This window comes from Panthera onca, chromosome D2 (genome assembly GCF_046562875.1).
Source record: "Panthera onca isolate mPanOnc1 chromosome D2, mPanOnc1 haplotype 2, whole genome shotgun sequence".
Classification (NCBI taxonomy): Eukaryota; Metazoa; Chordata; class Mammalia; order Carnivora; family Felidae; genus Panthera; species Panthera onca.
This window is the reverse complement of record NC_138349.1, coordinates 74,028,164-74,055,537: the sequence shown is the minus strand read 5'-3', so window position 1 is coordinate 74,055,537 and position 27,374 is coordinate 74,028,164. Positions and strand designations below refer to the sequence as shown.

At 48.2% G+C, this 27,374-nt stretch overlaps 1 protein-coding gene across 1 annotated transcript in view; it reads right to left on the bottom strand.

Moving 5' to 3' along the window:
• Nucleotides 1-1,871: 1,871 nt before the first annotated feature.
• The window catches only part of KCNK1 (potassium two pore domain channel subfamily K member 1), a 52,497-nt gene continuing 26,994 nt past the window's right edge, over nucleotides 1,872-27,374 (bottom strand). The window contains exons 2-3 of the mRNA XM_060642838.3: nucleotides 5,936-6,331; nucleotides 1,872-2,856 (exon numbers count right to left, since the gene is read on the bottom strand). Coding sequence (XP_060498821.1) covers nucleotides 2,597-2,856; nucleotides 5,936-6,331 — 656 coding nt within the window. The 3' untranslated portion in view covers nucleotides 1,872-2,596. The remainder of the gene's footprint in view (nucleotides 2,857-5,935; nucleotides 6,332-27,374) is intronic.

Below are 27,374 nucleotides of genomic sequence, written 5' to 3'. Positions count from 1 at the left end.
TTGGGCTTATCCTCTGCTCATCACTCCCAATCGTCTCTGCTAGTATTCACTTCCACTTCCAGCTGCACCCTCGCTCGCCTCCAGCTAGAGGGTTCCAAGGTCAGCATCGGCAGGTGCCGCGCTGGCCTGCTGCACGCTGCTTGTCCTGCCCCCGTTCTCTGATTGACAGCTCGCTCCGCCTTCAGGACCACAGGGCAGCACCTGCCCACTGGCCAAGGACAAAAGACAAGCATAGAAAAGATACTCTGCCTTATGGTTTGCATCCAAAAGGGTGCGGGAGACAAAACTTGCTCCCCGCGTTTGGAACCCCCTGCTTCACATTAGAAACAACAAAAGCAATTTGAAGGGCGTTAAGGGTGTCTTCTCTGCAGCTTCATAAAAGCTTTGAAAATGACCTCGACACTTCGTTACTTGACGGCATCCTGATTCCAAGTTTTCCCGTTCTGCTCTTTCTCGTTCTCTGTAGCTTGGACTCGCCACTCAGATTAGTCAAGCGGTGGTGGCACTGGAGTTATTTTTTCCCGCATTGAATATAAAGACACTCTCCCCGTGTAAAATGCACCGTTTCTGCAATTTTTATCCTTCAACACCCCTGCACCATACCAAGCACTGTGGTCACAGCGAACTTTTCGGACCCGATCGTGTCCTTGATGCATGTCCCTATTTTCTAAAGAGTCTCTATTCCACTCCTTAACCGATCAGCAACCCCGTCTAAGGGCAGTCTCCACCATGGGGACACGGTCAGCATGGGGTGCAGACAGAAACGAGTCACTGGATCACCCAGCATCACCCAGATCCAGAAAAACAGAAGAACATGTTTGGAACTGAACACTGGAAAGGGGGGGGGGGGGGGGTCTACTGACAGCATCACCGAAGCTCTGCAGCCGAGATACATCCTTCTTACAGCTTTGTTGCTCTGAGGCCAGATGGGATCTCCTACAATGAAGAAGGCCCTGCTCATGTAAGGCCAGCGGCCAGCAGGGCAAGGCTGGTAACTGTGTGCTCAGGGTGCACGTCACGGAGATGTTTCTGAGTGACGTCCCCGAGGTGAAGACGCGCTGCTCAGCTGCCTCATGAGCAGGGCACAGATTTCTATCAACATCTCGAGCACCACCTCCCGGGCAGGTACCCATGGGAGAGAAGATGCAGGTGAGGGGGTCACTGGGCATCAGTTGTCATGCAGGGTCTTTTTCTCTTCTAGAATTCTCGCTACAAAAAAAGTGTTTTAATGTTTACTTTGGAGAGAGAGAGAGAGAGAGAGAGAGAGAGAGAGAGAGAGCGCACAAGCGAGGGAGGGGAAGAGAGAAAAGGAGACACAGAATCTGAAACAGACTCCAGGCTCTGAGCTGTCAGCACAAAGCCCGACGCGGAGCTTGAACTCCCGAGCTGTGAGATCACGACCTGAGCCGAAGTTGGATGCTTAACCCACTGAGCCACCCAGGCGCCCCTCTCTTCTGGAATTCTTAAGTGTTCTGTGTGTATCACTTACATGTTGCTGTAATGGTTTCTATAAAGGAGTCCTTACATATTATCTGCATAGACGAGAGCTTTCCTTGATACATTAGAGCATAAAGATTGCAACCAGCTAGGATTTTTATTGATGTCAGCTTGTAAATTTAAAAAACTCTCTGATTAATTTGCCAGCATCTGTTCATCTGGGGCTTCTGTGTCCACGATCTGGGCTTTCGCACTAGGTGACTACGAATCACGACGCACTTTCAAAACAAAATAACTTCCTTTACAAATCATATTCTTCATTGTTTGTCCACCTCCGGAGAAACGCTTACAGACATTTTAGACATCTGGTATCATTCCAATGCAAAGGGTAGAAACATTTATTGTAGAATATGACAGTAACTCACTCTTAAGTGTACTATTTCCCTTATTTTATTGTAGCAACTCTCGATTCTTCAGTATAAAGAGAAATCAAAAGGAAAAGTATCTACAATCTTGGGTTAAGAAGTATGCTGAGATCTGGTGACCTAAACCCTCTATGTACAAGATATAAACATATTTGGACTTGTTTGTACACAGTTAATGGCAACCTATTCATTATAAATAGTAGTTTTAAGTTAGATTCTACAAAAATAATGATCTTGGATGGGCACATGCAGAATGGTACACATAAACTTATTTATAAAACACATCTCTATGCCTCTCTCTCTCTCTCTCTCTTTTTTTTGCTTTTAAATATAAATGTTCTATTTAGCCATCAGCTAAAACGATTTAAATGCAAATCCCCAAGTCCCCAATTAAAAGTATAAAATCCACTTCTCTCCACCGCAGCTCACTTCTTCAAGTATTCTTTACCCATTAGTAAAGTCTAGGTAATTTTGTCCCATGTGAATCATAGGTACACATCCCATTTCTTCGGATATTAGACAGTCCTCCAGAGTAAAAGCTTCCTTTGTTCTGTTATGTTGGGGGGGGTTTGTGTGTTTTTTTGTTTTTGTTTTTTGTTTTTTTGTAAATATTTTGGACAGTAGGTATTTGTTCAAATACCATCTTGGTATCTACGCTCTCATACAAATAAACAAGACAAAGGGTCTTGCTCGCTGCCCTCACCCGGCTGCTCCCGGACAACACGGCAAAGCCCTTAGTTGCCTGCGGGGCCATCGGGGTGGGCAGAGGACTGAGGGCCCACGAAAGGCTCGTTCTGCTTCCGGTCCTCCTTCGGGCCGGCTGCCTGGTCTGCGATGGACGAGAAGGACAGCTGGTCGTGCTCGATGATGTGTACTCGATCCTCGTCCTTGTCCTTCTTCACGTAGAACATTTTCCTGAATTTTTTCAGCTCGTGGAGTTCGCAGAAGGTTTCCAGAACTACCAGCATGGCAATGAGGCCAAGCAGAAGGTAACCTGAGTGAGAGAAAAAAAAAAAAAAAAAAAGACAGTGTCTCAGTGGGATCGAGTCACGGATGAATCAAGGGACGCCACGGAAAGCGTGTGGGTGAAATCAAGTCATTGCCGCTTTCTGAATTTCTAGGAACGTTCTGAGGTCCGTGGCTCCAAGACGGGTTACCCACAGGAAAATGAAGAATGACTTACCCTTGTGCAAACGTGGGATGCTCAGGATCCCAGGGTGTAATTTTTGAGGAAACAAAAAGATGGGGTTGACCTGGCATCGTTAAAGGGAAGTGGCATCCTGCAATGCCCGCCACACAAGGGTAACGTGCCGGGGGAGGGCTCTCCACCTCGGCCTCATAATCAGCGGCTCTCAAAAAGCCAGTGACACACGTCAGAAGACTTTTTGATGGTCATGAGAGCTCAGAACAGAGGCTGACACTTTCTTAAGCACTCAATACTCATGTCAGTATTTCCACTACCGAATAAGAAGTGTCGCGAGAGAAGTAAGCTAACTGAAAATCCTTCCAGGAATGGATGCAGACGGGGAACAGGTCTTGGCGTGTGGCGATTTGCACCTGACCAGGATCCAGCTGCCCACTAAGCTGTCCATTGTGGGACAGTTATTTTGGGGCCACACGGACCACACTCACCGGTTGACTCTACCAGCTTCTTACTCCGATATAAAAGATAACCCGCTGATTCAGGTTGAGTGGTGTTCTTTGAATTCGGTGAGGGGAAAATGGTGCTCTTAACTCAGTTCCTACACGTTTAAAATCGGTTTCCAGAAAAAAAAAAAATCCATCATGGAAAGGAACAGGAAAGTGGAAATGAAAACTAAAAATAACAAAAATTCCAATTTCATGGCCTAGTGGTAATGCTCGAGGACTGTCAGAAAACAAACGAGCGGGCTAGAAGGAGCGGCATAGTGGGAACGAGGAGGCAGACTATCTCAAGAATGCACGGAGATGTGGTTTTAGCATCTTTAGAATTTGGCTATTAAGTTTTGATGACAGCATGTATATTTTAGAAATAGCAATGACATTGCTGAACTCATTGACAATTCCCCTCCTTTTCCTTTATCTAGTGTTTAGTGAAGCCTTGCTCAAGCACTGGCAAAAATATCCATGGGTTTTCAGGTAAAAACTGTGGGATTCTGCCCTATCCACAACCCAACATGCCTCTGGAATATTCTTTTGCTCCGGTCAGCACATATGCTATGTAGACGGCTCCAGAAAACCCGGTTCATATTGTTACGAGTGTGAAGATGATCCGAAAGGATTTAGCGTCACGTGAAAAACTGAGGCGTGCGACAGTTGGGCAGAATTTACGAGAAGACTATAAACCCAGGGGAAAAGTAGAGCTAGCAAACGCAATCTCAGAAACACTCAACTTCTCGGAGTCATAAACAAACTAAATTAAAACAAGGAGGTAATATTTTACCTGATGGGTGAAAAAAAAAAAAAAGTTGAGATAATGTTTACCAGAGGTACCACGTGCAGCAAGACCCTCCCTAATGCTACGGGTCTGTACCACCCTGTGAGAGTGGAAACCGTTACGCCCACATAATTCTGGGGACGGTCTGAGCTCATAATGCCATTCGGAAAGCACCGGGTCACTGTGTTCTGTGAGTCACAGGACAGGCATATTCACTTTGGGCCGTCAATCCCACTTCTGGGAAAGACAGCAAAGCAGAAAAAGTGTAAACGTACAGAAATATTTACTGTAGTGTTATTTATAATGCCCCCATGCCACGGTTAGATTATGGTATAGCCAGGGATGGAACATTATGTGGGCACTGAAAATAATTACGGTAACTGGAGGAAATATGAAATCATCCTTGTAACCACTTGGTGAATATTTATGGAACTCGTATAGTAGCCAGGCATTGTTCAAAGCATTCGGGTTTGTGAGGGAAGTCTCTGTCCTGGGGGAGCCCATGGTTTAATGGAGATGTGAAAATATACATAATCCAACGAAGCATGTTGTCAGGTTAAGACTACAAGACAGGGCCAGGACAGAGCATCTATTACGATTTCCTAGGAGACAGGACATGAGTCAAGTCTTGAAAAAATCTTGAGACAGCAGAAATGCAAACTGTTATACATCAAGATGCAAAAGCTAGGAAAGGAGCACACAAAAATTAAGAATTTCTAAGTTCTTCATATCATACTGAATTTTGTTTTAAGTTCTTACTCATTTATCTTGGGAGAAAGAGAGAGGAAGAGAATGTGCAGAGGGAGAGTAGAGACAGAGGGGGACAGAGGATCCGAAGCCTGCTCTGTGCCGACAACAGACAGCCTGACGCAGGGCTCGAACTCACGAACCGTGAGATCATGACTTGAGCTGGTCAGACGCTTAACTGACTGAGCCACTCAGGTGCCCTTCCATATCATACCGAATTTTAAAAAACCGTTTAAAAATTGTAAACCACTGGCCATCCGAATTTAAGATTTTCCTGGTAAATTGAAGAACACGATCGATTACTAATGGGCTACATTGTAGCCCTAGTTTTCTGGAACTTAAAATATTTGATAAAAATAGCAACTTTTCTTTTTTTAATTAAAAGTTGGTAATCCAGGGGCGCCTGGGTGGCTTGGTCGGTTAAGCATCTGACTTCGGCTCAGGTCATGATCTCGCGGTCCGTGAGTTCAAGCCCCGCGTCGGGCTCTGTGCTGACAGCTCAGAGCCTGGAGCCTGTTTCGGATTCTGTGTCTTCCTCTCTCTCTGCCCCTCCCCTGTTCATGCTCTGTCTCTCTCTGTCTCAAAAATAAATAAACGTTAAAAAAAAAAAATTAAAAAAAAAAAGTTGGTAATCCAGTATATTTTGTGTGGTGCATTTTTACGCTGTAATTTATAATGTTATTAGTAAGAAATTGATCAGTCATGTTATTAGTAAGAAACTGATCAGCAGTTTTAAGTACCTGGGAAAAAGTAAGTCTCAGCAGTAAGATTTTTGCATAAAGAGTTTGCAGATTTCTCAGTGAAAAAGAGATCAGGGCTTTTATGAATGACTCCTCATTGGTAGGTGAGGAGGGGTGTGGGAATAGCAAAAGAGGCCAAGAAAGTAGAGTCTGGGAGCCTGGCTACTCACACGTGATCCCAATCTTATAGAGCTCTCTGAATTTTTGATTGTAGCCTTCTCCAGGAACGTAATCCCCTAGGCCGATGGTGCTCAGGGAAATAAAACAAAAATAAAACGACTCCAGAAAGTTCCAGTCATCCTCCAGGATGGAGAACACGGCCGCCGGGATGAAGAAGAAGCAGGACACGGTGACAAACCCGAGGAGAACGGCGTGGACGATGGCCACCACCTGCTTGGAGAAGCCCCAGCGGACATGGAAGTAGAGGACAGGCCTGCGGGTGACATGGATGGTGACACGCTGGACCACTGCCGTCAGGAACAGGAGGGTGAACGGGATGCCGATGACCGAGTAGATGATGCAGAAGGCCTTACCTCCATCTGACAAGGGCACAGTGTGGCCATAACCTGCAAGGAAGAGGGGGCCGGAAAACACATCTGTAAATGGCAAGTGCCTGCCACCCACCCCTGCCCCCTCAAACCTAGGCAAAGAATCAGTCTTCGGGTCTGATACTTTTTTTTTTAACGTTTATTTATTTTTGAGAGAGAGAGACAGAGAGAGAGAGAACACAAGCAGAGGAGGGGCAGAGAGAGGGAGACACAGAACCTGAAGCAGGCTCCAGGCTCTGAGCCATCAGCACAGAGCCCGACGCGGGGCTTGAACCACGAACCATGAGATCATGACCTGAGCTGAAGTTGGACGCTTAACCGACTGAGCCGCCCAGGCGCCCCAAAGGGTCTGATACTTTAAAGGCTCCATCAGAATTTTTACTGCAGTAAAATTCAACAGAGGATGCTATTGCCCTTGATAAAACCTGACGAGCTCTTTCCAACACATCCGAGTCTGGTTTTGAATTTGCTGTCAGGCTGGAATAGACAGGGGTTCTGTGTGAGAAGGGGCTGATGCCCGTTGTCCTAGACCAGCAGGGAAGACACACGAGATATGCCCCTCCGCCCCTGCCTCCCAGGATCTTCATTAGTATCCAGATACCAGTCTACACTTGCATCCAAAACAGACTGCTCACAGAACTAGAGTTCTGACAGGGACGGCTGAACTATGGGCAGGCAAAGAAGACTCCATGAAGATAAAGACATCACAAAAGAAGAAAAAATTAAGATTTAAGCACACCAAGCCACGGGATGGAACGTTTCTTTTAAAATAGTTTGCTCCATTATCTGGCTAAATGGCATATTCAGAAACTGTAACCTTTTAAAAAAAATTTTTAACGTTTATTTATTTTTGAGAGAGAGAGAGAGAGAGATAGAGAGCAAGGTGGGGAGGAGCAGAGAGAGAGAGAGAGAGAGAGAGACAGAATCCCAAGCGGGCTCCATACCCTCAGCGCAGAGCCTGATGCGGGGCTCGAACCCACAATCCGTGAGATCACGACCTGAGCCAAAACCAAGAGTTGGATGCTTAACCGACTGAGCCACCCATGCCCCCAACTGTAACCTTTTTTAGCCTTTACTCCCTCTTTGTTATTTCTGAAGGTTCCAAGATGCCATAAGTTCCCTTAAACAAACATTAAAGAAAAAAAACACATTAGGGCCAATGGTCAAAACAGAGGTCTGTTTGGCTTTCCACTAGGTTTGAATCATTTCCAAATTAAGCCATTCAAAAGACTCTTCGTCCAACAAATGCTGGCAAGAGAGAATCCAGGGGGCTGAGGCTCTGTGTACTATTTTTTTTGTTTGTTTTTAAAAAAATTTTTTTAAATGTTTACTTATTTTTGAGACAGAGAGACAAAGTGTGAGAAGGGGAAGGGCAGAGAGCGAGGGAGCCACAGAAATCCGAAGCAGGCTCCAGGCTCTGAGCTGTCAGCACAGAGCCTGACATGGGGCTCGAAACCGTGAACGGCGAGATCGTGACCTCAGCCAAAGTCCGACACTCAACTGACTGAGCCACTCTGGTGCCCCTCTGTGTCCTGTTTTTAAAATTTCAGAAGCACTTCATCCTGAAAGGCCTAACAGGCCCCAACAAGTCAGTTCAAGAAAAAGCCAACAAAACGCAGTTTTGGGGGCTCCTGGGTGGCTCAGTCGGTTGAGCGTCTGACTTTGGCTCAGGTCATGATCTCACAGGTCATGAGTTTGAGCTCCACGTCAGGCTCTGTGCTGACAGCTCCGAGCCTGGAACCTGCTTCGGATTCTGTGTCTCCCTCGCTCTCTCTGCCCCTCCCCTGCTCATGCTCTGTCTCTCTCTGTCTCAAAAATAAACAAACATTAAAAAAAAATTTTTTTTAAACGCAGTTTCTTGTGGAGCTGGGTTCTGAAGAAACCTCATATGTGTGGTCATGACCGAAAAGTTCTTTCAAACCCTGATTTCTAAAACGTATTCCCCCTTAAAAAGAAACAACTCTGAAAACCCTTTGGCTCTAGATGCCGCGATTTCCTGCTCTGTGGCACCTGCTGGGGTAGGGCCCAGGTATGGGTGATAGAAGCTTTCCCGGTTCTGCCCCCGCACGATGTCAACACAACCGTCAGGAGGTTATCTGCTGGCCCAGAAGGCACTCCAGGGAGTCCCAGAAACCTGCTGAAATTGTTTGCAGTGGGTCCACCCACCTGTCCATTTTTCTGTGACGACATTCTGGAATCTTAGATTCTCCAAAGCGTTAGGAACAGTCGTTCTGAGCCTCAGGGCCCAGAGCCATGTGGCCTTTGCACACCTGACTGCTCCCGGCGTGGCGTGCTGGGTCGGGGCGCGCCAGAGAGGGAAGGGGACGGGTGGAGGCATCCGGGGAAGAGCAGGAAAGATGGGGCCAGCGTGCCAAATGATGTTCACGCCACAGAAGGAAGCAGGAGGAAGTGACTGTTTACTCTGAGGACTGAGCAAAGCTGCCACACGACGGGAGACCGGGGCCAGTAACCGCCACGAGAGAAGCGAGGCATCGGGAGGGGTGTTCCCGTGCTCAGAGATCTCTTGGAAAGGCCATCTTACTCAACCGTAACAAAGCCCCTGGAAAGTGATGGCAGACTTGGTTCTGGGCCTGTGCAAGTGCTAGGAGACCGCGGAGCCCGACAGAGACGCCAGGGAGGGCGTCCACCGTGGCAGGGATTTTGTGGAGGAGATGGAAGGCGGCGCACATCAGCGGGACTCGCCCAAAGCCCTTAAGTCCATGACTGTATTATGGGTCGTGGTAGTGTTTTCAAAAAGTATCTGTTCTGCAGATAGTAGAACACATCAGTTTCCTGCAGCCCACCTCTCCTGTGCCGTCTGCTCTAACACAGTACCTGATTTCGCTGCTAGTAGGGAACAAAAGTAAACAAATGTCTAGTTTTAAAATATGTTAGGGTGTGATTTTCACTTCCAAATGACAACAGCTCTTTTCATTAGAACGTTAACTGAATCTCCATTCCCTAAAACATTATCCCCGAGCAACGGAGATCATCGTTGCGAGACTCTACGTCTCTCTCCGCAGTAAATGCGTGTTTATGCCAGCAATCGGTTTCCGCTAAGAGATTTAAAATCAGCAGCATGTAGATTGCTTACTGAAAGCCCGTTTCTTCTCCTGGTGTTTACATAAATAATTTTTTGTTAATGGAAGACGAACTGTTAAATTTGCACTTCATTGGTATTCTCTACGCTTTCGGTACAGGCCATATTGGGGAACCCACTGCACGGCAATTCTTTGGCAATAGCCAGCTTAATGCATCACATGGAAACCAACCTTCAGTGCTACTGAATTTTAATGAAGTGGTGAATAGTTTACTCAAGTTCAGTCAACTGAACCCCCCAGATAAATCATGAAGCAAAGTTCGTATTTAAAAATCTCATAATTATATTCAAATCCATTATAAACTATGAAGAATGTAGCAAAATTTTAATAAACCTCACATATTTGGTGTTCTTTAAATTTTCGAAGGCTATTCACGTACTTTTGGGCATCGTAGGAGTGTATGTATAATGGAGGGGGGAGAGTCCTACATATGATAGTGTCCTAGTAAATATGGCTTCCCGTTTGGCCACTCTTACATGACAACCGTCACGCTATGCTAGCTAACATCCAATCTGGGGCTATGCCATGCTGGATCTGGGCCTTCTGGTTTTTCTGGTATTTAAGTCCTCCCGAATGGAGTACAAGACAGAGAACCTTTGTGGGCTCTTGTTCAGTTCATTACAGCAAGTCACCGTGAGGCAACTTCCTCCCACCTATCAGATGTGTTTGGGAGAGGTACGGCTTACTGCTACCTCTTGTGACCCTGCACAGAGAATAAATATTGTCATTTACCCACATTCTTTAGTATGATGTCGTACAACACTTACATTTTCCATCAAGTTAGTTTGACACCTGCTTAAAAAAGATCTACAAAAGAAGAAACTCAACTTCTGAAATCCACCCCAGTAGAGATACTGAAATAAATTATCAGTGTTTCCTCTCCTCTAAAACAAGTATTCATTTGCAGTCCTGGCTTTCGCTTATTGGTTAATCTCTTTCCCAGTAGACCGTGAGCCCCTGATGGGGAAATCAGGTCCTTTTCTACTATGAAGCTCTCCGGGTTCCCCAACCACAGCACCATCCAGTCCACCGAGAGCAATTAACACTGGGGTTGTAAGTGACTTCAAATTTGGGAGGGCCAGAAATTCACTACGTGGCAACAAACAGGCTTCTGGTCACGTTGACTTTGCTTGAAGTAAATTTTTGCTCCACAGTCAGTAAGTGGTTGACTTCTAGATACCTTGCACACAATAGGTCTTCATAGTTCATTGCTTTACAGCAATGTTTTCCAAAGATTCGCATGGGGATAATCTCTGTTCATCCCTTCCATCCATGTAGCTACAGGGCAGGGAATGCACAGCTTCTGTTACGTTGCTTATAACCGAAGTTGCTTACAAGGGAGAGAAGACTCCAGGGGAATCTAAACAGACTTGAAGAGAAATATGGGCAAAACCTGACAGTGGGCTACATTCACTTCATGCAATGAAGGAGGCACGGATGGTAAGAGGGAAGAGAAGTGAGAAGTCACTGGCAGTGCAAATGGCCATGCTTTTCTTGTTTATGTTTAGTAGCCCGTTCTTTTAGTACCTTTCGGATGCTTCTTGTTGATTCTACTCAATCACAGATGGTTTCTTGCTAACGTCCCAAGAGAGAGAGGCAGCGGTGTTCCCAGTTAGGACACTGCTCTGATCCTTTACCTTGGAGTGACCGTTCTGAGAGATGGGCTGTATCAACACACTGCATTTAAAAACTACAGGATCCTAGCAAATGGCCTGAATGTCATAGGGGGGTGCACCCTGCACGTTTTGCAATGCGAGTTTCAACCCAAAATGGCAGCACCGTGGAAGAGCAGTCAGAAATGGTAACGAGGGCAAAGGGGCCCCTGCCGCACATCCATCAGCCTGCGGAGACTGAGGTGCTAGAAAGGATGTAGGTGAGCTCAAAATCTCCAACAGGGCCACTTGCCATGTGTGTGTCTGAGTGTATGCAGAATTGCAAATTGCATGACAAGATTCAAATCCAAGAGTTATTATACACACTTTACAGACGAGAACCCTTGAGTTTCTGAGAGCTTAGACAACTTATTCGAAGTCAAAAAAAAATAAATAAATAAATAAGTAGAGCCCACAATCTTTCCATTTGTATCATCCATTTCGATACAAAGGTCAATGATGCCTCGAAAGTCAACTCAAGTCCTAACGTTATTTCTCAGGAGCTCGTGGTGACCAAGAGGCAGTGTTGGCCATCACCGCAAAAGGGCGCCATGTCTGGCCTGTGGCTCCATGGGGCTGCCTATGAGATAGTGAGCCTCAGGATAGGGCAGGAGGAAGGGAAACGGTGATCAGCAGGGACAAAGGACAGCACAGCGAGGTGGCGGGGGAACGCGGAGCCTGGGCAACGCTGCAGGTATCAGGGGCAGGTCGGCGCAAAACCTGTAAGGGCCATGGAGTGTGAGCACAAGCCAGGCGAGCCCCATGTTCTCGAATTCCAGTGGACCACCTGGGTAAATGGCAGGATCATCAGTGGAGAAATGGAGAAGAGGACTGAGAAAATGAGAGCAAAACACGAAATCAGAACAAGTTAGGGGCGACCTTGGAAAGCAGAGTGTTAATATCCCAGATATTAGCAATAACTAATATCAGGGATAGAAGCACAGAAAAAGGTTCACTAAAATTCTTATCTTCCCATTCCACTGTTAAGCTTACATGTCGATAACCTGTGTGGAATCCCTGTCTGTAAACAAACATATACCTGCAGAGACACCGGTTAAATAAGACAGGCTGTCCAGTGGCCCAGAGGATTGGTTATAGTCCCAAGAATGTATAATATATATAGAGAGAGTATTTATAATATACATATCAGGTAATAGTTTAAGTAAAAATGATCACTTACTCAATGCACAAGTACATTTTCGTTGCGAAAGTTTCAAAAAAAATGACAGTGAAGGCGAAGTCTCCTCGGCCAAAGCTCCAGGTCAAAAGCAGCTTCGTTGGGGTACTCCGGTCCTTGGTAAGAGCAGCACACAGTGGTGAGTTGTGATCTTGTGATCACCGACATTCCCTTCTCACCTTGTGCGCTACTCACGTTTCCAGCTCAGAAGAAAGCTTATTAGCAGAAACCTAAGAATAAATCCTACACTGCACGAAGAATCTACCAGCTCCCAGCAGAGGCCATTCCTGGGGGTTGACACACCCGGTTCCTAGGTGGTGCTGGCATAACCTAACTCCTTTTCTGGCACGAGTATGCAGGGACTGGGACTTCCAGGTGAGAACTGGCTTCCCTCGGGCCCTTCCACCTGGGCTCACTTTTATATGTGTCTGGCTTTTTGTTTACTTGGCTGATGATACTGCCATTTTTTCCCTCATGGCATTCTAGAGTCAACATATAATCTGTTCACATATAAACAACTCCGTTTGGTTTTTGATGATTCTGATTGAATACGCAGTTTTTCGTAGTTTTCTACCTGTTATTACCCAACTGCAAAATAGTTAATTTTCTCATTGTATTTTAGTTTCTTTGATGTTTATCCATTTTTGAGAGAGAGAAAGACAGAGCACAAGTGGGGAAGGAGCAAAGAGAGGGAAACACAGAATCTGAAGCAGTTCCAGGCTCTGAGCCATCAGCACAGAGCCCAATGCGGGACTTGAACTCATGAACCATGAGATCATGACCTGAGCCAAAGTCGGATGCTGAACCGACTGAGCCACCCAGGCACCCCCTTAAATTTTCTCATTTTAAACTTTAAGTAGTTTGGCCAATTTAGGAATTCCTGTTATGGATACTTTCTTTCTGAAGCATCACCAGTTTCCTGGGACTCTAAAACATTTTACCCCCTCCAAACTAATAATCCTAATACCTGACTCTCCTTGATCCTGTTTCACTGCTATACATTCTCCCGAGCACTGTTTGACTATTTAGTTTTGCGATTTCTTACCTAACCTTTTAAGCTCTAGATTTCAAATTACAATGATTCTTTGATGTGTTTCTTTTTTCCTATTTCTAGAACTGTTTCTCCCTCATTTTTAAAGGCCTGTGCCCCTGTCATGTCTTCTCTCACACTGCCCTCTGCATAATTCTCACAAGCCTGGCTTCATAAAACTGTAGTTAGGAGACAGAAGTGAGCATGCTCCATAACATTTTCAAACGACCCATCCTCTTTCCGGCCACTGCTGATGAGCAGGTGAGCACCTGGTGGACAGCCCGGCTTCCGATCCACCGTCTTCCCTCGTGAGCCTAACTTTGTCCAGGTGCTGACAAGGCCAGTCACATTGTTTGGTTATAATGCGGGAACCCTTGCAGGAAGATGCTGTAAGTTACCCTAGTGGAGGCACAGGGAACAATCGGCCAAGGGCATTTTTGCTTATCAACATAATTACACCTGCTCCCTGTGGAAAAAAAAATCAGGTGATAATCTCTACCTTCCCAAACTCCAGCTTGTTCAATTGTCCCATCTGTTGAGCAGTGCCTTTGAAGGGCTTTGTTAGGTCACATGACCCACCACCCACCATGAGATTATAACCAAATTATGTCACCTTTTTAGTACAGCTTTCCCAGAATCCCAAACAGTCACATTTCTTGGGTTTTCCCCAGGAAAGGGGAAAGGCAGGGTAAGCAGGCTTAGGATTGGCTGGTCTGAATAATGTCAGTGGATGTGGGAGCACAGAGGCTGGCCCTAGTTGTCTAGCATCTGGCCCCGGGGTCACTAGGGCAGCAGGACAGTAGCTTGGAGGGTGAGAGCCCCAGAAAGGAGGTGCTTAGGGGTGTGGGCTCTCGACTGGTTGGGCTGTATATGAAAGGTGTGCTCACAGAGAAGCCCTTTATTATCTAAAATTGGTTAACCCTGCGAAGGGTGGTTCCTTCTGGATCAGCAAGGCCCCAAGAGATCAAAGCATCAAATTGAAAAGAAATAATACAGGACAGCAAAGCAGGAGCCTAGTTCTGGAAAGGCATGCCCAGAGCAGTGCCAAGCCTGAGGGGCCTATTCTAGTAACCAAACCAGGAAGATGCAGTGGTATGGATAGAGGAACAGAGAGACGTGCCAGAGAGCATTTTGGGAAAAAGTCAGAGAACATGGTCCATGAAGAAACTAACTTCTGTGCACTGAACTCCTAGAACCTTTAAGTTCTCCCCAGGTTTGTTACTTGTTAATTCTGGGTTGCCCTTGCAGACCTGGGCAGAGTGTTCCAGAGAGAAGTGCTTGGTGTGTGAGCCCCAGGCACCATGCTGGGCGATTTATAAACACCATCTCCTTTAATCTTCATACCAGCCCTTGGAGATAAGCACGCAAGTCCCTCTTTTACAGAAAAGAGACTATGCAATTAGTTCTAACTGCGAGCATGTGAGGGAGGCAGATCTGAACCCTGCGTTTACCGGATCTTTTCAATCTGGCCCTCGGGGCTGTGGTGAGGAGGACGAATGGAAAATAGAAAGGGGTGACAGCGGATTACATGGGAAATAAAAGCTGGAGAAATCCGTGGATACTTCAAAGAGAAGAATACTCTGAGATAGACCTAAGACAATGACCGCAGGGCTTGGGCTAACCCAACCCTGGGCTTCCAGAAACTCTCCCGCCCTGCCCAGGTGATCCAGTGGCCCCAGGCTATGGGGGGCGGAGGAGAACACATCCTGGATCCTCCATTCACCTCAGACTTGGGTTTTCTAATTCTAATTTGTTGCCTTTGTCTTGGGGTTACTCCCAAGATTTCTTTCGGCCTTTGGTCTAACCTAAATGAAATCTCCAGGTCATCTCTGATCTGTCCGGTCCCAATTCCATGAGAAGAGCAAAAGAGGGCTTATCCGATCCTCACTGCGAATGCAAGCCACATAATGCTCGCAGACATTAGCACCTGCCCAGCGGGGGCATTGCCATGGTCGTGCCCTGGCGTCCCCATGCCAGCTGCTGCTTATCATGCTCCCCCCCCCAGCCCTTGTACCGGGGGCCAGCACACCTGCACGCGCCCAGGCTCCCACCTGCCTGTCACCCACGGCCCCACCCTTCCACCGCTGGGACATTGGTAGGAAGAGTTAACACTGACTCAAAGTCTGATCGTTCTTGAAAGTGGCACAGCTGAAGAATCACACATTATATATACTCTTGTTGGTGTTTTTTATTATTTATTTTTATTGTCCCCTCTCACTCGTTCCTGACCATTTCTTAGGGATTTCTGTCAGCAGGACAACACAGTGAAGCTGAAGAAGGCAAAGGAACAGCAGGGTCTAGTTTTTCCTAAAGCCCCAATATTTTAGACAAGGCTTCCTGATGTAGAAACTGAAGCAGTGTCCCCCCCACCCCTGCCACTTCCCTCGGGTTTGCCTTCGGGTTGGACATGATTATCCTGCAGCCATGACTACCACGAGGTTTAAAAGTGATTACACTGGAAAGGCTTCCCAGTGATATACTTTTACAACAAGCTTTCACAATTCATGCTGTTGGCTTCCCTCCGTCCCCCCAACCCAGTATGCTGTGCAGGCAACTCAGGATTTCTTTCCCCCCGAAAGAGTTGGGCACCTTGCCCTGTGGAAGACTGGCTCAAAAGGTAATGGAAAAAGTGCGGGGTGACAAGGAGAAGACACGCCATTTACTTGGTGCTGAAATCCCGCTTCCCACCCATCACATTACGGATGGAGATCCTAGCCCGGCCCAAAGCTTAACTCCAGACTAGAAGAAGCCAAAGTATGTCCTAAACTCGCATGTGGTGTGAAGGGGGGCGGGGGGGGGGGAGCCCTAGACACCTGCTGAATCAAACCACATTTCCACTCTTCCCTTTACAGGGACTCAAAACAGTAATGTCCCAAGGGTTCTAGGGAGTCTGGGAGGGAAACAGGTGTCCATGGGAAAATGGCCTTGATGGGAAAATCTCTACACCTTTTGGAGGGAGAGCCTCCTGGAACAAAGTAAACGTTGTTCTTTTTCTTTTTCATCAGACTGTAAAGACTTGAAGGCTCTTGAACTTTGAGAACACGGGGTGGAAGGTGCAAACAAAAAAAGTCGTTTGCAATACCACACTTGTCAACTAAGTGGTGCTTAGGGGAAGAGGAATCGGATTTCCTAACTGAAATCCAGGCTCTGCTTCTTACGAGCTGTGTGACCCTGAGAAACTTGATGCCTTAGTTTCCTCATCTGTCAAATATGAATAATACTTCCTCCCCTCATAAAATAACCCACATAGAGCAACGAGCACAGATGCGGGTGCATATGAAGTCCAGGGAAGTTAAACTCCTCTTCCGATGCTGAAAGAGATAGCTAATGGAATGATCTCGACAATACCTACACTCTTCCAGGTGGCTGTACTGTTCCTAGGCACACTAGTTTGAAGTTCTCTTTTCTCACCTCTGTTCTCTGTACACATTTTAATTCTCCTCACATCCTTCCAGACATCTTTCGCAGCAATGGTTGAAGCAGTCCCTCATAAGGATTGAAGACCTAACAACAGCACTTAGGGAACAATTTGATATTGGAACTTTGTGGCCGCTCCGTAGTTTGGGAGGCTACTAATGACCCGCCTCTCCCCGCCCAACAGAAAAATCCAAAGACTCCCTTTCAGGTTCTCATTCCCTCCATTGTAAACTGACCCAATACGGTGGCCATTAACCAGTCACATTTCCAAGAGGAGATACCAGCAGATTCCAACGATCAAAGGTAGGTGAAAACTCCAGGTCCCCGCCCACAAAACTCCTCTACTAAGTGTGGTGCATTACAACAAAAAAGAGGCACAAAACAGTCACACAACGCGTTGTAGGCTGAGGGCAATTCAAACTCTCTACATTAGGTAGTTGAACGAGTAGTTCGTTGAAAGGTCAGATGGAACGCTCTTCTTGAAGCCGGATTCAACTACTTTCTAGTCAAATCAGGTGACAAAATCCTCAGTTCCTTCCTTACGTGGCAGAGCACAGAACAGGACAGAGTCCTAGGCCTTGACTACCACCGTCAGGGACACCCATTTGCCTGGTGTATGAAGATTTTATGCCCGCTTCAGGCCCGGGGAGATGAACGACTTCTCTAGTTAATCCACATAAATTCACACCACCACTCTTAACTTGTAAAAAGTACCTCTAAGTACTCCTTATGCTAATTAATAGACTCTCTGGTCTAGCTATGGAAGTACCTGCTGAGATAGACTTAGGAAAGTAGATTCCCCGTTAGAGTCTTTCAAATGATAACTAACTTTCCCTCCAGCAGTCCTAATTAGCAACTTGGCAGGCTAACTCCCGGCCTCTGGAGTGCAGATTCCTTGAAAAGAGAGCTATCGCGTTCTCCAGGTATTAAAATACAACATTTTTTTCCTTCTGAGTGTCTGACAATGGACAGGCCTTTCCTTCTAGGGAATCTTGCTGCTCTGGGTGCTGGGTTATGGCCCAGTCAGTGCAGGCTCCCCTTCAGGAGCAACCGTGAGTGGGGCCTTTGTGCTGGGAGGCCCGTAGCTGTAGCTGGTGTGTTAAATTCAGAATATGCAGATTATGATTTGCTGACTGAGGACGCACCAGCCACCCATATGAGGCAGCTCCCTCAGCATCGGAGATCTTACTTGGGGGAAGAGAAAAAACACAGGGTCATTCAACCCTGTGCAGTTTCAACCCACTAACCCAAAAGGAAGGAAGTCACAAGATTTATGACTTACAGATCCCAGATACGGGAGGGGGGAGGGCATGGTAGGGGGGCAGGGGGCTAAGCCAGGGGAAGGGCGTTCCTTCATCCTAGGTCTTGGGGGAGGCTGGGGTAGACAGCAGGCCAGCAAGCACCTGTTACTTACCAGATGGTTGGGGAGGAGGTCCCTAATTTTTATGGGCTCGACTCTGAGCGGTTATTTTCAAAGCTGCCCCAGGAAAAGCAACGTGGGAACACGGGGCAGGAATCCGCAGCTCAGGTCCTTATTTAAATGTCCAGACCCTGGGTGTGAGCAGGGTCATCGCTGCCCGGGCGGCGACTCAAAATAGCCGTTTTCCCTTCACAGACTCAGTTTCCTGCCTTAGCCCCAGAGTAGAAAGGTGGGGAGCAGGGTCACTTGCACCCACCCAGGGCATGGACCTTTGTTACCGTAAGCCAGGAGATTGGGGGGGGGGGGCCGTCACCACAGCACCGCCTTGCCAAAATTTACTAATACGCCAGGAAAACATGAAAAGAAGGTGGGGGAGGCACGTGGGACGGATGAGGCGTGGGTGGTAGAATTGAGCGGGTGGACAGCTGGCCTGTGGGTATATGGAGTCCTCGGTATACAATTCTCTAATTTTGTACGAATTTTGTAATAACCGATCATAAAAAGTAAAAAAAGTGGAGGCTTTGAAATGCGGACGTAAGGACAGCTTTTCATCTAGACGACCTCCGAGAGAGTTCTAGACTTTCTTCATGCCTTGGAATCTCGCTTCTTACAGACAGCACTCCAAGTATAACAGAAGATTTAGAACCCAGAAGTGTGGCACGTAACACACACTACAATCCGGCCAAGTGTGATTTCTTAGTTTAATGCCCTCTAAACCTAGAACAATTCCATAATCTCCTTGGACGGAGGAGCCGAAACCTCACGTTGTTCTTTCAGGGCACGAACTCCTGGGCCCCCAGCGACCCACAAGTCCAGGGGCTGACCAGATAGAGGGGAGTAAATTGTGGGTTTAAAAAAAAAATTTTTTTAAATAACTTTTTAATGTTTATTTATTTTTGAGAGCAAGAGAGAGAGAGAGAGAAAAAGGAGGAGGAGGGGCAGAGAGAGAGGGAGACACAGAATCAGAAGCAGGCTCCAGGCTCTGAGCTGTCGGCACAGAGCCCGACGTGAGGCTTGAACCCATGAACCACGAGATCCTGACCTGAGCCTAAGTCGGACATTCGACCTGAGCCATCCAGGAGCCCCATGCTCTGGGGTTTAAAGCAAGCCAGCTGTCTGCTCCTGCATGTGGGACAGAATTCTTGGAGGAGCCCAGGCCCATCTGCCAGGCTGGAGGGGCGCCGCCCAGGGAGCAAACACAACACACAGGCTGAGCCGGACGTCCATCATCCTGTGAAACTAGCATGGCACACGAGGATGGAGGGCACAGCACCGGAGGAAAGGAGAGCTGGCGGCCAGCACCGAAAAGGCAAAGCCGCCCTCCCCATCAGCATCTGGCACTGGTGTTTATGGGATCACTGAGGGGCAGCAGGGTAGGGAAGGCGGTGGGTCCCGTGAAGGGCAGACACTCCCCCATCCGCCACGGCACGGACACCCTCCTCTCAAGGGACCTCACAGTGCTCACCCTGCTCTCCGCTGGGCAGTGTGCTCTGCCACGGGCTCACTTGAGCCCTAAACTTCAACTAATGTTGGCTGAGCCCCGACTGTGCACCAGGCGACGGGTCTGACAAGACCGTTTGTTTCCACGAGCGATTGCAGAGGCTCTGATTCGTGAAGCTAGAACACCCTGGCTCGGGAGAAAGGACCCGCAGAAGCCAAACAATCACACGTGCCCCTGGGAAGTACCGAGAGGATTTCATCTGCAGCAAAGTCCTATTTCGACGAGAAAGACTTAAATGAAAGGAACAGAGGCGCAGATGACATCTCGTTTATAACACTGACAGGTTAATAAGGGGACTCGGGTACCACATTCCACAAGATTAAACATTTGGTGCAACAAAGTCGTTTGGAATAAAAGTCTCTAGCTCATGGCTGGGATGGAGTTTGGGTGGAGAAAGCAGAGAGAGCGAGGCCTCACCGGCTGCTCCAGGTTTGGCGGGGAGATTTGCAGGCTCAAAACGCACTTCCCTTCAACTGGCTCGATCGGAGTTTTTATCCAAGCCGCTCCGGTGAGTCAGGTCTGCCTTCTCAAGGGCACCGGTGGTTTGAAAAATCCTAAAATTGGGGCATCTGGGTGGCTCAGTCGGTTAAGTGTCTGCCTCTTGGTTTCGGCTCAGGTCACGAGCTCACGGTTCACGGGTTCGAGCCCCGCGTAGGGCTCTGCGCTGACAGCGTGGGGCCTGCTTGGGATTCCTTCGCTCTCTCCCTGACCTTCCCCTGCTCGCTCTGTCTCTCTCACAGTAAGTAAACATAAAAAAAAAAAAAAAAAAAAAAAGGAAGAAAAATCCTAAAATTAATTCTACCCTCATGTTCTGCAGTTTCTAAGCACCATGTGACCAAACCCGCTTCTCCTCCACCTTGAGACACTTTCTCCCTCGGTCTGAGACACACAGACTCTCCCTGGCTGTCTCCCAGTGTGTCCAGACTCTTCCCAGTTCCCTCCCCTGGTCCCTTCTCCTCGGTGGGCCTGCCACCTTAGGGCCCTCAAAATCCCCTCTATCTACACTCACTCCCTTTCCTGTGTCTTCTGCCTCAGGGCCCACAAAAAGAGAAACATGGTGCTAACCCTAAACCTCTGCCCACCCCCCGGAGAGCTCAACGGGATCAGAGGCTAGCCGACCTGTGGCCTGTTAGCAGCATCTTCCATTTTAGGCAGCTCCGCCCTGGGCAATCGCATCCAGACCTATGGCTTTCAACACCATTTACACCTGTGGCCCCTCAACCCTGGCAGGGCATTGACTTCACCGGGAGATGTCTTAAATACCATTGAAATTTCCTTTCAACTGCTCTAGGATGGACTGCGGGTATCGGTTATCTTTTTTTTTTCTTTTCAAAGATCCCCAAGAGTCACCAGTTAGGGCTGAGAACCAGTGACCTATATTTGATGACTCCCAAATGTACTTGCCTTCACCTGTTTCCTGAGCTCCAAATTCAGGCCAAACATCCAATTCAAAATCCCATCTGGGCCCTCTTGAGGCGCCTGGGTGGCTCAGTCGGTTAAGCGTCCAACATCGGCCCAGGTCATGATCTCACGGTTTGTGAGTTCGAGCCCCGCATCGGGCTCTGTGCTGACATCTCAGAGCCCGGAGCCCGCTTCGGATTCTCTGTCTCCCCCTCTCTCTCTGCCCCTCCCCCGCTCATGCTCTGTTTCTCTCTCTGAAAAATAAACAAACATTAAAAACAAAGACAACATCCCATCTGGAATGTAGCATAGGCACCTCAAAATTACCATGTCCGCAAAAGATTTCTTGATTACAACATGCTGAGGGCCTCCCCCCCGCCCACCCCCGTCCCACCATCACCTGTCACCATGGAACCCAGGCCCACATGCCCCCTGGTGGTTCTCATTTCAAGCAACAGCATTAGTATCTGTTTAGTTCTTCAGGCCAAGTACCAGCTAGATTTTTAAAGATTCTTCTCTCCCTGTCCCCAGCACATCCTGCTGGTTCTACTTCCAGAAGAGGTTCTAAATCAGAGCACTCTTTATCATTGCCACACCTGTTGACCCAAGCCACGTGATTTCTTTCCTGTGTGACTTTCACAGCCGCCCCCCCCCCCCCAGGAGCCCGTCCTCCACCCTCTCACGCACAGGAGACCCTTGTGTTAGTTTCCCGTGGCTGCCGCCACAAATTACCACCCACGGGTGGCTTAAAACTGCAGAAATGTGTTGTGTCACTGTTCTGCGGGCCAGAAGCCTGAAACCAAGGTGGGGGCGGGGCCCTCCACCCTCCACAGGCTCTAGGGGAGAGAGTCCTTCCTCGCCTCTTCCAGCCTCTGGTGGCTCCAGGCTTCGAGGAAGGTGGCTTCCTTGGCTTGTGGCCACATCACTCCAGTCTCCGCCTCCCGCTCCACACGGCCTCCCCTCTGCACCTTCTCATTTTCTGTCTCATTTCAGGACATGTGATGTCACTGTATCCAGGGCCCATCCAAATAAAACAGATGATCTCATCTCCAGATTCTTCATTACAACTGCAAGGACCCTTTTCCAAAGAAGGTTATGGTTACCAGTTACAGGGGTTAGGATATGACCATAAATTTGAGGGGGGGGGGTGGGCACCATCAACCCAGTACAACACTGTGTCTTTTAACAGTGCAAATTATACCACATCACCTCGTTAGATTAAAATGCTCCAACGCCTTTTCACGGCAAGTACCAGAAAGAGAATGAGATCCTACATTCCTTGCTGTTTCATAAAGGCTCTACAGGATTTCGCTCCTATCTGTAACCAAATTTCCTCCTACCATCCCCCTCACATATGACCCTGTGGACACCCCGGCCCTGGATCGACTCTTCGGCAAGTTCAAGCTCTGACCTCAGAGCCTTTGCACGTGCTGTTCCCCAGTCTTCCAGGACCGGTACCTCCCCCTCCTGCTGGCCTCAGCCTCAGCGTCACTACCGCAAGAGAAGGCTTTCAGGTCACCCTCTCTAAAGTAGCTCCGTCCCCTTCCAGACACCGACGCCCCCTACCCTGCTGGCAGTTTCCTGTGGCACCAACCCCATCACGTGCCGACCGCCTCCCTAACCAAAACGGAGACCGGGGTCTCGTCTGTCGTGTTCACGGCCGCGCGCCTAAGCGCCGGGAAGAGCTGCTTCGCCAGTAGGGTGCACATCCCTCCACGTTCTAAATATTCTACCCTGAGCATGACTGGTGGGGGTGGGGGGGCCAGGTGAGCTTAAACCACGCCCTGTCTGGAGAGGAGGCTATAGTTGCGGGGTCCGTATATGGACTCAGCCACATCACACCCAGGCAGCAGGGGTGCAGGGGGGAGCCAATGTTAGCTACCCCTGCCCACCTGCTCTAAGACCCATGGGGCAGCCCACACCCATTGAAGAAATCCAGGTCTCCATTCACGCCTCTTCTGCCTTCTGTAAACGGGTCACAACAGGTACCGAGGATAAGATAAGGAAGGAGAAGCACAGTAAGGGAGGAAGCACGGAGTTTAAAGGGAAGTCACTCTGGGAAAAGCCCGGTACCAAAAATAGGAGCTCGTCAGAGAAAATGGCACACGAGGGAAGCAAGAGCAAGACTGAATTCACACAGACAAGAATTCCAGTCAGCGCACGGGGGGTGGGCCCTTCCCTCACCCCCGAAATCCCATCCAGCCATTTAAGTTCAACTAGTACTTATGTGCACCGCCCCCCCCCCCGCCCCCTACACCAAGGCCCTCATCCGTATACACTCCAGGCCCCCACCTCTCTTCATCAAACCCAGCCCCCCCCCCCATTCCCACCCAGCTGGCCACGCCCCACAGCTGCCACTAACCCAACGTACACACGGGCTGGTCAGCACCCCCCGCCCCCCGACCTGCCTTCTCCAGGCTGGAGATCACCTCCACTGTCCACCCACCAGCTGCCTTAGAGTAAGCCCTCACTCTTAACATCCAAGTGGACACCAAGAGCCATTGACTTGGGAAGACTTTCTCTAATTTACTCCTTTTTCTCTATCACCACCATGATATCTTAGATGAGGCCTTTATCATCTGTCCCCCGTAGGAACAGCTCCTCCTGGCTTTTCTCCTACCCTGCCCATCCCCCCACACTGCCATTTCTCACCACAAAAAGGGCTAAAATTCAGGTCCCTCCCGTGAGCACTTGGTGCCCGTGTGTCCAGCCTCACTGCTTGGTCACGGCTGGATCGAAGTGAACCCGGAGACGTTCTCAGGACACCCCGTGCCCTTTACACTTACGTGATTTTGCACACGCTGCTGCTCCCTTACCTGTTTCTGACCTGCCCCCGAGCCCCTCGGGCACTGGTCCCCACATAGGCTCCCACAGCAGCGGACACATGTTGTTGTGACAGCCACAAGGCACCCGGGACCCAGAGGTCCGGCGAAGCTGCGCATTTCCTTTCCCTGCCACCCCAGAAGCCAGGAGTGACCCCACGACATGGCTCTGACTAATGAGATCTGAGTGGGAATCTGCTGGAGGGAAACCTTTGTTTCCTCCTGCTTGGACCACCAGCAGCGTGTCTGGAGCTCAGGGCCCGTCTTGTGACTCTGAGGGCCTTGCATGAGGATGGAAACAGCCTGGGATGAAGGGACCAGCCACGTAGAGCAGCCAGCCCTACGCCAGCAACCGCTCACAGGCAGACCTTTATCATGGGAGAAAAACCGCACCCCCCACCCCGTCAATTTAAACCATTACAAACTGCAACTTTTGTTTACTGTGGCTGAAAGCAATCTTAATTGGTATTCTACTATAACGATCCATTTACAGGGTTCTTTAAGAGATGCTTGATCCCTCGGGCTCTATCTTCTCTCTCCCTCTAACTCTGGAACCCAGCAAAGCCTCTCAAGTGGTGAACCCCACTGCCACACAAGGCTCTGAGCATCATCGCCCAGGAGGAAAGCAGTCCTACAGGCTGTTACAGGCAGACTAGAGGCAGACCGGACCTTTACTCTCAATGTTATTCCAGAAAAGCATCTCTTTTGGAGCAATTTACAGGGGTACCTGCCCAACAGATTACAAATACATATGGGGCGCCTGGGGGGCTCAGCCAGTTAAGTGTCTGACTTCTGCTCAGGCCATGATCTCGCAGTTCCCGTGTTTGAGCCCCGCATCCTGCTTTGGATTCTGTGTCTCCCTCTCTCTCTGCCCCTCCCCTGCTCACACTCTGTCTCTCTCTCTCTAATACAAACATTAAAAAAAAAAAATTAAAATACATGTGCAAAATGTAACCAAACTTCCATCATGGGGAAATGAGTTCACATGATCACAAAATAACTTTCGAGGCTAATTCATTTTACCATTAACGTCTAACTATAATTAATTACTTCCATGTCTGTTTTATCCTTCAATGGAGATGAAATTAGCAATATAATGAGTCTGCTGAATTCAAGCTAATCACTAGGTCAAAAGCAAGGCTGGGCTTCCCCAAAGTCCCTAAGAGTTGAGCAATGAGAATGTGAATTACTCCTTTATTCCTCACCTGGCCAGCGTGCAATAAATCAGTCTGAGTTAAGCCCATAGCGACACTAATGCTGTGCAACTGTTAAGTCTTATAAGTGTTTCCACGACTTTTCAAATCTACCCCTGGTGCAAAAAAGTCAGATTTTATCAGAGGACTATTTTCCAATTTATTTAAATGTTACCGAAATGTTTAAAGCCTCAAACCAGTTATCATACGGCTTCCTCTCACTGCTGCTTCCCACACTCTCGGGGTGTTGTGCTTATGGTCTTTCTGTTTGGACAAGAGAATTCTCATCTTAGATGTCTCTTTGGATACGTTTGCTAAATCCCTTTTGCAGACCCTCAGGGGAAAACCGAGAATACTGAAGTTAACAGCAGCAGCCCCCCAACAAACGCTTAATTTGTCATCAGTCTCTTTTCCATTCATCCCCAACGCTCCAGGTTAGAAACCACATAAAGCAAGAATGAGGCGGGAAGGGCCCCCCTGAGGATCTCTATCAGGTGACTTCCAACCTGGGCCACACGTGTAACAAGGAATCAGCATTCAGTACTGCTTTGCAGAAAGGAGTTTTCAGGATAAAATTCAGGAGTACAAAATGAAAAACTGCAACCAAGCAAACATGAACCAGCCACAATGTCTAATTCACGGGATGACTGATAGCCTGTGGTCTTTTAAAAACTGGACAGCTTAAAAAGCAGATTCCGGGGCGCCTGGGTGGCTCAGTCAGTTAAGCGTCCGACTTCGGCTCAGGTCATGATCTCACAGTCCGTGAGTTCGAACCCCACGTCGGGCTCTGTGCTGACAGCTCAGAGCCTGGAGTCTGTTTCAGATTCTGTGTCTCCCTCTCTCTGACCCTCCCCCGTTCATGCTCTGTCTCTCTCTGTCTCAAAAATAAATAAACGTTAAAAAAAAAAAAAAAGCAGATTCCTTTCCCCAGGATATTAATGGGGGGATCAAGTATTCAACATACACAATGTTCAACGCTTTTTCAGCCGTTAGATTCCTCCGACTTTAAATGTTGTTGGCAGAGGAGTGAACAGGAAGTCTGCTGGTGAAAAGGAGGGTACCTCTTATAGGAGAGATTCCATCAGGTAACATAAAGTTGGCAGATACGAGAGACCCTCTCGTATCTAACCACAAAAAGCAGGAATACAGTTGTGCTGGTCAGATCTCTATGACACATCTACAATATAGCAAACACTTTTAGATGCTTTAGAAGCTGAAGGTTCTTCGAAGAAACAGGACCAGAGACACGTCCCCTCTTACCTTATGAAAAATAAAGATGTGCAAACAGAAAGAGAACATCTTAAAAAATGCAGAACAGTGGGGCAACTGGGAAGCTCAGGCGGTTAAGCGTCCGACTTCGGCTCCGGTCACGACCTCAGTTGGTGGGTTTAAGCCCCACGTCAGGCTCTGTGCTGACAGCTCAGAGCCTGGAGACTGCTTTGGATTCTGTGTCTCCCTCTCTCTCTGCCCCTCCCCTGCTTGGGCTCTGTCTCTCTCTCTCTCTCTCTCAAAAATAAACATAAAAAAAAAACACACTTTTTTAAAATGTAAAACAGTGAATGATTAGGGGTCAGCTGAGTGGTGAAAAATGCACTATATGATACAGAGAGAGGGAGGCAAGCACTACACGAGGTCAGTGGTAGACCTTTCTTTGATTTGGTCCAGATTCAGGGTCACATGAATGAAAAACTCAAATCCTGTATATTCCTCTCTTCTTTTGGTGCATCAGGACCTGAGCCCAGTTGTAGGGCCAAAAGCCATGGGTAAAGACGCACGTGGGTGCAAAACCGCAGGGAGCAGACTTTTGGTCGGAGGCAACTAATCATCATTAGGCTTATGGTTTACTCGTCCGAAGAGGGGGTGGTATCACTTGTTTTGTGGGCAATTACCCTGGGCTAGCAGGAAAAACCTATCTGCCACTTCCGTGGGTACGCACTCTCCCCTTTGGAGCCAAACGTAGGAAGAGCAAGCTGCTTGGAGGAATCACGTGAATTCCTCCCTTTCTAAAAATACGACTTTCTGGCATAAAACACCACAGCGCATGGCTCAACTTAGTCGCCCAGCCCGTGGCCGCAGTGCTGGAGTGTGCATCACATCGCGTCTGCACCAGCTGGGTCCCCACAGCCCCGCACCTGGGCCACTGGGCAGCTTGGCCAGAAAGGACGGCCACGAGACCGACCCCCACTTAGAGGAGGCTGGGAGGCTGGCAGCTTCTGGAATGTTCACAAAGCTGCTGCACGACAGAACTTATTCCGCAGTCGTCCCATCCAAGGGAAAGGAAGCATTCTCATGTGTGCTAAGAAGCGAGTCAATTTTCTTCCTTCCTTCCTTTCTTTTTTTTTTTAAT